We start from the raw sequence: 12,999 nt of genomic DNA, 5'->3' as shown, positions 1-12,999 counted from the left end.
CTGTAAATGTTGGGGAAATGTAGATGCTGATAGAAAGGAAGGGCATGGTTGAAAACCTTAACATATCCTGCTAAATGAACTTCTTTATAAAATGGGTGAAGGTCTCTGGACAGTTTTGGGACTGTGAGATGGAAACAGTTTTATGTGATGTTCATTGGTGTCCACAGGCAATAAATCTCTGCTCTATTGTTGAAGGGAAAATCTTAAGACACCTTTTTGAGAAACTGAAAAATGTGTGGCCTGTATGATCCATGTTGCAGGTCAAAGCTTGCTATGCACCCCTTGCCTTATTTTTTAAATTTTCTTTCATCAACTCTGTCCCATGTGGCGTCCCCGTCCCCATCCTAGGTCATAAGAAGAGCCCACCAGATCAGGCCAGTGACCCATCTAGTCCAGCATCCTGTTCTCATAGCGGCCAACCTGATGCCTCTGGGAATCCAACTCTCCTCTCCTGCGGTTTACAGCAATTGGTATTCAGAAGCATTGCTTCCTCCAATTGTGGAGGCAGCAGGGCTTCTGAATACCAATAGCCACCAACACCCATGAATTTGTCTAATCCTCCTTTAAAGCCAACCAGGTTTGAGTCCAACTCAAAGCTAGTCTGATAAAAAAAAATGGCAAAAGCCTAAAGCAGCAGAATGGAGGAAGATGGAACAAAAGTTAATCTACTCCAAAATTATGGTGAAGCAAATGAGCTTATAATATACCAAACATTAATAAAGCAGGAAGCTTGGAAGCTGATCAGAAACCAGCGAAGATCTGATAACATTGAAGTTGGTGTTCCAAAGGGGACAACACTACCCGTTGCAGACAGAATTGGCCATTTTGTACCTGCTGACGTTACCAAAGGCAGCCTCACACGGTGTAGCTTTGATGTGATCCAAGTGTGACAGTGTCAAGACCTGCTTTTTCTAAGAAAGGGCATTGCTGCCGCACAAGTTGAATCTCTGCAAAAGCATGTCATGCTACAACTACTGACCTGATGTATCATGGAGCAGAGCTTGGTTCCAGGAGAACTGCAAGCTGCTCTTGGGTGGGTGGGGGGTGAACTTTCACCCTGTAGGACGACCTGTGTCCCTATAAATTGGGATCTACCAAACTTTTTTCTTATTTGGTTTAAGTCTCAGTTTGTTAGCCGACATCCAATTCATACCACTGTGATGCTTGTTCCAGATGTCCTCTCTGAGGTCACATGGAGAGGGGAGAGAGACAGAGAGACAGACAGCGTGGCACTGTACTGTCCCCCCCTCCCGCCAAACATAACTAAATGCTGACACAGTTTCACAAGCATGAGTGCAAAGATAAGATCATGGTTTGAGTTTGAGAATACAGCAGTTCAGATTTTTAAAGCTCTCACGTGTTATCCCTGGCTGTGTTTTGAGACAGACATAAGCATGGCCCGTGTAGTCCAGCCTCCTGTTCTCGCAGTGGCCAACCAGATGCCTGTAGGAAACCAGCAAGCACCCTTTGGCTTCCAGAAACTGGTGTTCAGAAGCATTATTCTCTCCAGCCATGGATGCAGAGCATAGCCATCCTGCCTTAGTAGCCAGTGTGGCAGTGAGTTCCATAGTTTCGCTATTTGAAGAAGGACTTTCTTTTATCTTCCCTGAATCATCCAATGTTCAGCTTCATGGGGTGTCCACGAGACCCGGCCTGCCGACGATGAGCTGTGCTTAGGACAGATCCCCACATTAAACAAGAGACGCAGATGCCACTTAAACGGTTTCCCTATTTTGCATGATTCCCCCATAACATATAGGATTACTTGTCCCTCTCTTCCGTGCTGCTACATCAGTGCACTGCACATTTCCCCCCTTCTAGGGAAGCACACAGCATGATGGGGGAAGTGACGATCCTTGTTTTAGGAAGACAACATGCTCTTCCTCCTGTTGCTGTTGCTTTAACAGCAGTGCAAGGAAGGAAGTCATGGTTCTAGTGAGCGTTCACTTGCCAGGGTATTTTTAGTAACTGTTAGCTTCCCTGTCAGTTGGAGCCACACTGCCTTGCTTCAGGCCGGGGGGGGGGGCGGCTGCATCTCTATGGAATATGCTGAAAGCAAGTAGTAAAAGAAATGGTGTTGTATCTCTCTCTGACTTCCCAACCTGTACGCTGTTTATTTCACAGGCCATGATGCTAGGCAGCGAAGAACACTGTGTGTGTGTGTGTGTGTGTGTGTGAGAGAGAGAGAGAGAGAGAGAGAGAGAGAGACTTGCAAGCCATTTCCCCATGTCAATCTGATTCTTTTGCCCCATTCTAAAAAGCCTGATGTCTGCCCACGTGCACCAAATGTAGTGGCATGCAGGCAGTCTTTCAGAAAACCAGCGTCAGACCAAATGCAATAGATTGGATCAGGAGATTATTTTAATTGATTACAATGAGCACAAGACAGCACATATGGTTCTTCCTTTCCCCCATGTTATCCTTACAACAACCCTGTGAGGTAGGTTAGGCAGAGAGAGGCAGAGTGACTGGCCCAAGGCCACCCAGTGAGCTTCATGGCCAAGTGGGGTTTTGAACCCCGGTCTCCCAGGTCCTAGTCCAACAAATTTAACCGTTGCGGCAACCATTGGCTCTCAGTGAGAGCGAAACTCTGTCAGCACAAGGGGGCTTTGCTGTCTACAGCTCCCTGTACCTCCCAGGGGGTCTGGGGCCTGCAATGGGATGGAGAAATGAGGCTTTAGTGGCCCTGTCTCACTCAGTCCTAGTCTGACCCTTTTAGCACTATCCCATGCTGGTTTACCCAGCCATCATCTCCTGTGGAGGTGCTCAGGAGCATGGTTCGATGCAGTCCCAGATATACCGTATTTTTCCATGTATAAGACTAGTTTTTTTCCTTTAAAAAATGTCAAAAATTTGAGGGTGTCTTATACACGGATAGTAAAATACACGATTTTTTCTTAAATTGGAGTCCCCCAAAATAGAGGGCTTCTTATACATGGGGGCGTCTTATAGACGGAAAAATACGGTAGTTGTCTCTTCCTCTGTTGTTTCCAGCTAATGATAAAGAGAGCAGGATGCTTGGAGCATCCCTCTGTTCAAAATGCACTATCCAGAGTGTCTTGCCTGTCACCTAATTTATTATACTTCCAGGACCGAGAGAACATGCAGTCTTCTTTTTTAATCTCTCTCTTTCAAATATAGGTACACCTGGAATTTTAAAGGCCTGTAAATCTTCAGTGCTGCTGTGAACTTTGTGTTGTGGTTACATTTTTGATTTTGTGCTGCATGTAGTATAACTGGGAAACACTGGCCTGCGAGCTCTCTCTCTTTACTTTGTCTTCATGGAAGACAACCTTACTCAGCTGCGAGTGAGAGAAGCTACTTCACATCCTCCCCTCCCAAAGGCCTCTATGCTGCTTAAAAGTCTTCTCAGAATGGATGTTGACTCGTGCATAACTCACAGGCCTTTCTCTTTCCCCCCCTCTCCCCTCCTTTCTTACCTGCTGTGATGAATGCTCCACTTGCCTGTAACACTTGCTGTGCTTTGCCTTAAATTGCTTTGCCTGTTTTTTCCCTGTAGAAGAATGGCTTGGCCTCTTCTTTTATGTTCCTTAAACCTTGTGGGGAAGTGGAAATTGAAGCCTGGAGGAAGAATGCAGGCTTTCTTTTGATCAGAGACCGTTCCAAAAGAGAGTCTGGAGGAAAGGAATTCTGTTTCCCCGCAGACCTTAAGATTTCAGTGCATTTTATTGCCCTTCCAAAATCAGCTACATTTTCTCTGAAGATCTTAGGGCCTTGTTAAGCTGCAGTATGTATTGTGCACTTATTTAAAATGTTTGTGTCCTACCATTCCAAAAATGGCTGTTGGGCCCAACAAAGAAAAAGGAATTTGAAAATACAGTCAAAATGCTTAAAACATTATTACTTCAAAGAAGAAACAGCAATAAAAGAGCAGAGGTAAACTCCAGAGTTCACTAAGATCACTAGCAACCAAAGACCTTCCTTAAAATAGGTCTTCATCCTGCAGTGGAAGACCCTCTAGGAAAGGGCGAGGCAGATCTCTTCGGGATGGGTATTCTAGATTCTGGCTGTGCCCTACTCCCAAAGGCCTCTCTGGTCAGTCAGGATTTTGGAACTCTTAAGAGTTAATATTAAGAGAATGTGTTCCTTTACATTCTAGCTAGCTGTGGATCTCTGTCATTAGCTCTCATCCACTTTCTAGAATGCAAATAACAAGCTTGTGCAGAAAGGCTTGATAGCACTCACTGGCTGCTGCTCCTCAACAGGAAATTGCTAAAAACTGGAAACAAGCCTCAGACTTGTCTCTCTGTCTGCTTTGTTCGACCGAGCCTGGAGAGCTTTCTTGGCAGAAAAGCTCACAAATGAAAGAAGTCTGCACAAAGACCTAATTAAACAAGATTTATTCACTAGAATTTGGTTCACATTTGTAGTATCTGCTGTGAAACGCACCAATCTGTATACTCCCATCTGGTTCACAGATAAAAGTTTGGAAGATCTGCTCTTTGACAAAACAATAACTAATGGCCTGCCGGGCTGAGTCTGCCATATCATCATGGAATATTTCAATGTTTATGTCATGGTATGACTCCTGGAACGTCGTTATGTTCTTTGTTCTGTGGCTTTTCCTGTTTTGTTTTAAACAAACACACAAATACTCTTTTGGGGAAAAGATCCAGTTGCTGGAGGGAAGTTGGGGTGTTTCCTCAGTGGTGTTACTGAGTGCTGAAAACTTTAACTAGTCATGTGTAGCTAATTCCTAAGATAAGAATTCAAGGCTGCTGGGAAGACATGACCTCTGCTTTTTGAAGCCCTACCAGGGCTGCGTCCACACAGCAGTTGATTCCATTTCCCCAATTTCCCCCAAACTGCATTGTATTTGAGCCTTCACATAACGTAAAAGCCACTTCAGGAAAACTAATGGAACACAGTGCATGTTTAGCGCTCATTTCCATGTTATTTGATTCCAGGAGAGATCTGTTTGCAACCCCCTTAAGCTGGAAAATTGTGGGAGCAAAGTGACAAAATTTGGGGCAGTATACCGGCTTACAACTCTTCCTGCTATTTTTATGGGTGTGGGGATCATGGGGGAACAGAAACATGCCTGTGTGGAAAGCAGGGAGAGATTAGTGACATTTGTTTTTATGCCACCTGTGTCCACTGGTATGAATAAAATGTAGCACAGCATGCCAGTATAGCAATAAAATAGCCAGAGTTCCATAACCTGCAGTGTGAACGGAATGTTAAGGGAACTGATGGGCTAGCATTATAAAACTAAGGCAATATTATCCATGCCCATGCCTCTTAAGCTCCGGCTTCAGAGGCATGCCATATGCTTCTGAGCCTGGTGTGGTTTTTGGGGAGGTTTTTTGCATCCTTAAGATTCAGAAACATGCATGTTTTAAAATAACATAAAAAATGAGACACTCAACCTGCTGAATTCTGTGGGCTGTACCAGTTTCTGCATTTCCGTAGAGAAGTTGTAGGATTTATTTTCTGCAGCCTGAAAGAATGGCCACCAGGATAGAACAGAGTAATTTTTGCATGCTCCCAAACAGCAGCTTTCCAGTCCTTAAAGAGGAAAAATCTGAAAGCCTTTTTGCAGGTTCTGCTCAAGACTTAGGAGCCAGAGGAGGAATGTGGGGAGCCCAGTGGCTGAGGGTGGGAGAGGGCTACTGGGTAGCTTATTGCCCAGAGTGGCTGGGGCTGTTGGGATACTGCCAGGGAGGCAAAGTCCATCATAGCCCCCAAGCCGGCTGCCGGACGATCCATCGACCTCCCGTAGACAGGCAGTATCAGCAATTAGCGACACGAAGCCTCAGAAATAGATTGCCACATTCTTAGGCTGGTGCACACTCTATCAGCAGAATTCACACAGCGAAAGATGCACAGCAGGAGAGCATTTTTCCAAGTTTATTCAGCGTTGATCAGAACAAAGAAAAACATGACTGCCTGCTTCGGTATGCTCAGGCAACAAACAGAAACGAAAGCAAAGACACAACAGAAACATCCTGTGAAACAGGAAATACGCAGACTCTGTGACTCACAGCCTGCTCCCTTTTAAGGTGGAACGGAAATATCCTAACAGGGGCAACCCAGTCAGATGGGGCAGGCTTCCTCCTCTTGTGGCTGCCTCAGTTAATAACTGGCCATTCTCTTTCCTGCAGGTGTTACTATGAAGCTGATGGATGAGGTAGCTGGGATCGTCGCTGCTCGCCATTGCAAGACCAACATAGTCACTGCATCCGTGGATGCCATCAATTTCCATGAAAAGATTAAAAAAGGTAAATTGGTGGGGGTGGACATAAGTATTTCATTTTTCCATTGCATTTACACTTTCATGGCCCAAGACACTGGCCTTACTCCCAAGTCGGACGGAGGGTCCAAAGACTTGAGGAAGGAGAGGACCAGATGCCTGAACTGCTGTAGAAGACAGCAAATTGGCTACCCTGCTAGAGATCGCCGCATGGAAGGAGGAACATAAGGAGGTGCCTTCTGCTGAGTCGGACCACTGATGGATCCAGCTCAGTGTTGTATGTTCTAACCAGCAATGTATCTCCAGGGGTTTAGGCATGGAGCCCTATCATGAGGTGCTGGGGATGGCATACCGGGTTTTTTGAATGAAAAGCTGATGTTCTACTATGAACAATTCATCCTTCCCAAGTGAAGAGTCCTTGCAGGCAGTGAGGTCTCCTCTGCTCCTGAGAAAACAGTTTCACCTCCTCAGATTCCCTTGTATCCCTGTAGACCACCGTGACCAGCTTGGGCCTTCAGGAGGCATCCCATGCCTGAGGAACTGCATGCTTTCTCCTAGGGGGCAGGACTTCAAACGCCCCTTTCTCTGCAAGGCCCATGACAGCCTTGAGTTGGCTCCAGGCAAGCCATACTCCAAGCTCCCTGCTGGTCAGCCAGTTGCATCTGGTCTGAAGGTGCTGCCAGCCCACAGGGAGCTCTCTGTGGTCCTGACGACTTGCTGCCCAGCCTGCACTTTTTGCCTGTGCCCGACTCAGAACATCCCTGGCAGAGCACTGCTTCTTCCGCTGGGTTTTTGTTCCAAGTACGCTTGCCATGCAAAGACAAAGGGAAACTGGGTGGAAGGGAGATCTAGATTCTGCTGCAGAATCCTACATGGTTTTTTTTATTATTTTATGAATTATATTTATTCGTATCCCGCCTTTTTCCCGGACCAGGATGCAAGGCAGCTTACGTGTATTTAGATATAGTACAAAAAGCTAAAAGCATATGAAAGATAATATTTGAAACAACAAACTGCAATAGAATATGAATATATATTTGAAAATACAGAGTGTACATTGCATTGAAATGCAGCAAAGGAAGGTGATCCCAGCATGGATCTTTGAAAGCTGCCACACATTGTCTCCTAGCAGGGAGGTAGAAATGCTCGGGTTTTCCAGCAAGGGCATGTAGTGTCAGTGGCCTTCCAAGCAGGGCTGCGTTTCCCACCATACTGAACCAATACTGAATGCTCTGTTATGTGTATAGAGAGAACTTGGAGGTCAGTATATATTTTTTCCCATCTCTCTGCTGAATCAGGCAGAGCCATCCAGTCCAGCTTTGGTTCCTAAGAGCGGTGAGCCGCAGGGAGGATGAGAGCATGATAGCCTTTTCCTTCTGCCTAAATACTAGGTGCAACAGACAATGGCATGCTATCACTGAACCATGCAGGGGTGCAGCAGGCAGCCTCCCTTGTGGGCACATCCAGTTGGGTCACAGGAGCCCTCAGCTGTTTCTTTTGATCCACAGTGTGCCCCAGCAAACCGTGTGGGTAGTGTTGAGATCCTTTGAGGAAAACACAAGAAAACATTATTAGTTGGGTGTGGAAAGGAGCCCCCCCCCCCGACTCGGTGACATTTACCTTTGAGTTGAGAAGCAAGCCCTTCCCTTCTGACTGTCAGTTGCCGCGTTGACTTTTGAGCATGTTCTGTTTCTGAAAGCTTGACTGGATTAAATTAGCTCTCAAAATCTTTATGGAATAGAATGTGGGTCAGAGGTGTTTACCCCTGCATGGAGAGAAACAGCCTCCTGAAAGGCTGACTTTTCCAACTCAGTGTTGGGTCTCTGACTGCAGTGGAAAAATCCCACGAATTTCAGCAGGAGTTCATAGAGTTCCAATTTGGCGTTGTTCTCTTTGAGCCGCCAGCTTTTTCCTGGCAACATTGAGGCTAATCTGAGATCTGTAATGAACACCCCTGACCTACCGCAATAAACCTTTTTTAAAAAACAACAACAATACACACATATGCACATAACCTTCTCTCCATTAAAGCTGGCAGAGAATTTAGTTTGCTCCAAATTTTAAAGCTGGCATATCTTAATTCACACCTCCCAAACCTAATACACAAATCGGATTGTAATGATCCTTTAGAGTTTGCTAGACGGTTCTCTCCTCAAAAAAACATACAAAAATGCATTTGAAAAAGGTGTGTGTTGGGATAAAATACCTTTTGAAGCTTGAAATAAAATGCTTCATCACAATACCTATCTACATACATATTTAATTTGTGTTTGTGTAGATTTCTGGTTTGTTTTTTTTAGAAAATTGCAGATTCATGTGGAAACAGGGCAGGACAAAATTAGGATTAAACAATGAGAAATTGACAATTGGCATAGTGATCTGTTCATTCCTGCTTTCTGAAACAGGAAGTGATTAAAATGACCCAGCCTGACTTGCCGGTTTGTGGGGTGCCTTGTTGTCAGCAGGGCTTTTCAGCCTTGCAGGTATTAATCTAGTGCCAGGAAGCCAAACCCTTCCTAAATGGAGATGAGCTTCTTGCCTAGCCAGGCTGCGTGCTCTTCCTTCTCAGGGGTGAACTTGGAAAAAGCAAGCTGCCTTTTGCTCCCACCCACACGAGCCGGGGCGCACAGTAAGGAATAATTGCCGCTTGTCTGTCCCTTTCCCAAGGCAAATTCATACCAGAAGTGACAGCTCACCAGCTGCAAGTCACTGGGGTGGACGCCTTTCACAGCTGACTTTAAAATTACATGAACCCTGGGACTTGCCTCTTTCTCTGTCAATGTGTTGGTTTTTTAAAAAAACCTGAAATTTATTATCCAAACTGGGCATTTGGGCACGGAAGCAACCAGCTGGGCAGGGAGGCAGTGCGATTTCCCTCCCATCTTCATGTTTTACATCTGTGTTATTTACCTACCACACAATGCAGTTGAGAATGGAGGCATGCAGGATATGTTCCTTTCTTGACATTTTTATCTGCTTTCTTTCTATGCTGGATCACCAAAGGTAGTGCTTAATCCTCTAGAGATTTTGTTTGTTTGTTTATGTTTATGCTACTATGCTGGAATCAGATAGGCCCCTGTTCAAAAGCAAAACAAAAACCAGGTTTTTTTGTTTTTGGGGGGGCATGTTTGTGTGACAAGGTATTAAGGTTTGCTGTTTACAGTAAAGTTGGCAAGTTATGCAGGGTTTGGAAGTCAATGTTAATTTCAATGTTGATACATTGCTGATTCATTTGTCCCCTTCTTCGTATGGTTGCTGGAGATACGAATTGAAAAAAGCAATACATGGGGGCTAAATCCTCAATTAAACCTTAGCTGCTGCTTCAAGGAACTGTTTTGTTTAGATGAGAGTTTCACTACTTTGAAAACATTTAGCTCCTCTCTCCCCCCCTCGCTGACACCTTGGTCCGGTAGCGTTGCATTCCCCCACTTACATTAATTGGGGTCTAACTGGCCACAGTAACCTTCAAAATAGCAAGTTATTTGTTCTAATTTTTGCATTCAGGGGAAAAAATGCTGAGCATTCTAGAATGTGGAAGCAGGAGCTGACCAACAGTTCTGATCCTGCCTCAGTTGCTAGCACAAAGCCATCCAAAACACACCGAAAACACTGAGTGGTTGCAGAGCATTTTGGTACGTTTATGTGTTAACAAATAAATCTGCTGCCACCGCTGCAAAATTGTTGGGGGTCTTGTGCGGGGGCGGTACAAACCATTTGGGTAGGCCATGGGTTAGCTGCCACTTCCCTACACAACTTGTGTCTTCAGTTCCTATCCACCTGCCCATCCATCTGCTTTTAGGCCCCACGAACAGCACCAGAGGCCTTCCTTCTTTAGGCACCCCTGCCAGGTGAGGTGGGTGGTGACTGAAGAGGCTGCTTTGTCCCCCGTGGGGAGCCCTTCGTGCAGAACTCTCTTCTGCAGAAAGACTTGATGGGGGCATTAATTTTTTTAGGTACGAAGACTTCTCTCCCCCCCCCATAACTTTTAATTGTTGTTTATCTCTGCTGGCTGTTACGAATGTGTTAATGGAGAGATGTGTGATCTCAGGCTCAAAAGTGGCCCCCAGAACTCTCTTATCAGCCGCTCAGAACTCTCTGCAGGCCACACCCCTCATTGGTCCTGCTCTCCATCCTCCTGACATGCTTTTGCCTGGCTGGAACATGTCCTTGAACTGTGCTAATGGCTCCTGCTTCCGTGGATGGAGAGGGGTGTGTTCATGTGTATAGAGACTTCTGTGTGACTGGAATGTAGCCTATTGGGAGGAAGGTTAAGAGCCACATTATTTCATCTGGCTTTGACCACCAGGGTATTGGATACCTTTGTTCACAGAAAACTCCATGAGAAATACATACACCCTGTGCAACAAACTCTGGCATGACACATTCTGTGACTGAGCCTCCAGCTGCATGTAATTCCTTTTGGAGCAGAAGAAGACAATAACATTGCAAGACGGCTTCCACACCTCCTGGGTGTCTTTGCTCCTGCCTTTACCTGTCTCCGGGGTATTTGCTATAGAAAAAAAGGAAATCATGAACCTGTTAAAATTTTGCCCAAATAGATCTTATGAAGAAGTATTAGACATGCACTGGAGATGAGCTGCGCTTGTGGAGAAATACCAGCAGTTCCCAAATGTTATAAGCATCTTACAGCTAAGGGGGTGCTGTCAAGCTTGGCGTTAACCAAGTAACATCTAATGTGTTTGCAGAGAATGCTATCTGAGTGTGCCATCTTGTTACAGAGCTGAGAAGGGTTCAGATAAGGGCAACGAGAATTGCCAAGGGATTGTAGTGCTGCCTCTATGAGGAAGCGGTTAAGCATTTGATTCTTTTAGTTTGTGGGAGAAGGTTGACATGATGGAGGTGCATAAAATTATGCAGTGTGTGCAGAGAAGTTGTCTCGTAATAAGAATTCAGGATCATATTGTGAAATAAGAACATAAGAAGCGCGTGCTGGATCAAGCCAGTGGCCAATCTAGCCTAGCACCCTGTTCTTACAATAGCCAACTAGTTGCCCCCAAAGGAAACCGGCAAGCGGGATCTGACCGCAAGAGCGCTCTCCCACCGTGTGGCTTTCGCTGTAGAAGCAGAACATAGCCATCATGTTTAGTAGCCATTGATATCCTCCATGAATTTGTCCAACCCTCTTTTAATTGAGATTTGGACTGTAGATTCACAACAGACAGACACAAACGAACTGTCCATTCACACAGTGCAGAAATGTGTACTTCACTGCCATAGGGTGTGCTCATGGGCATCTTTAAAGAAGGATTAGACAGATTAATGGAGGAGGATGTATTATCTGTTATTATTTGCTCCCTGATACGGAATGGTACCTCCATGTTTTAGAGACAGGGTGCTGCTGAATGGCAGTTCCTGCAGGTCATCAGTGAAACTAAGGGATGGTGGCCTCAGTGTTGCCTAGCAAACTTCAGTGATTTCAGACCTGGCTCCTTTCTTGAACCCAGACATGCATCTGGGGACTCACTTCTTATTTCACTCCCCCACAGTATTTCTGTGGTACTGGTGCTGCGACCGATCTTAGACCAGGCTGCAACCCAGCTGTGGGTCCCAGGCCCACAAGTTGCTGTGGGACAGCCTGGGGCTCACCAGATGTTTTGAGATACCACTCCCATCAACCTTAGCCAGCATAGCTGTATGATGTTGGGGGTGACAGGAGCATGACCCTGCTGACCAAGGCTAATGGGAGTTGTGGTTCCAAACATCTAGCGGGCTCCGGGCTGACTTGGGCCACCCCTCTCAACAGCTGGAATTCTGTATCTTAGGGGGAGGGATGTCTGGCACTAGCTGTATTTTTCCTTTTCCAACCAGATGTGTGTCTGGGGAGGGGGAGGGGACACACACACACACACACACACTCTGTTCTGGGGATCAGTCTTGTTTGCTTTCCATGCTAAGGGATCCGTTTCCTTTCCTTCACATCACAAAGGAGGCTTGAAATTACAGATAATAGCATCTCTTAACAGATGGAACCTGCTGTTTCTCTTTTAAATGTCAAAACTGATTAGGTGCTCTTATTCAATCGCAGAGATGTGGAAAAACCATCTGACTTTACTGTTCCTCATCCATCCCCACCCCCCAGTGTGTGTTTTAACGATAGTCATGTGTTCTGGATTGGCTCTTTCCCTCTCTTCTCTCTCTCCCCCCCACTCTAATGCTTAAAGTTGCAGAGTAGGCTGTTCCGTGCATGAATAAAACAGCAGATTCAGGCTGTTAACCTAAAAAAGGGAGGGAGTGCATGGGAGCACAAATCTACAACCCAAGTTTCAGTAATTCAAAAACACGCCTGACATTTGCAGCCCGTCAGGCAAATGCACAGAGGGTGGTGAGGCGTGGCGGAAGAACAGGTGCTGAAATGAGCAGGCCAGAGTATTCCAGGATGTAGGCAGGGTCTTTGTGTTTCTTGACTTACGTGGTGGAAGGAAGTGGGCACCAGCCTATAAATTTGACTTAATAATATGATTTAATCAAATGCCTCCAGCCAGGATTGGTGTGATGTGCTCAAGGCTGAAATGTGCACCCAGCTGTTTGGCGCACACTTGCCTTCGGATGCATTTAGCTTAGGTGTACTCTGAGTAAACCACTTGAAATTAATGGGCTGAGCAGGTCCAACACTGAATACAGCATGTCATGAACCTATTCTGAAAGGTTTTGCCACTGCATGCCTTTTTCCTCCAACGCTGTTCATTTTACAAAACAACCTCTTGTTGTCTCTTCCTGGGGTGGTAAAGAGTGACTGCTTGAGAGAAGTTCCTGTGCCCGAATGG

At 45.6% G+C, this 12,999-nt stretch overlaps 1 protein-coding gene across 3 annotated transcripts in view; it reads left to right on the top strand.

Annotated features, from left to right (window-relative positions):
• ACOT7 (acyl-CoA thioesterase 7) overlaps positions 1–12,999 on the top strand; it is a 62,649-nt gene that overhangs the window by 34,241 nt on the left and 15,409 nt on the right. For all 3 annotated transcript variants that reach the window (XM_053400435.1, XM_053400436.1, XM_053400437.1), the window contains one exon: positions 6,126–6,242. In XM_053400435.1, coding sequence (XP_053256410.1) covers positions 6,126–6,242 — 117 coding nt within the window. The remainder of the gene's footprint in view (positions 1–6,125; positions 6,243–12,999) is intronic.

This window comes from Podarcis raffonei, chromosome 8 (genome assembly GCF_027172205.1).
Source record: "Podarcis raffonei isolate rPodRaf1 chromosome 8, rPodRaf1.pri, whole genome shotgun sequence".
Classification (NCBI taxonomy): Eukaryota; Metazoa; Chordata; class Lepidosauria; order Squamata; family Lacertidae; genus Podarcis; species Podarcis raffonei.
Note: the sequence above shows the minus strand (reverse complement) of the source record. Positions and strands in the feature narration are given on the sequence as shown.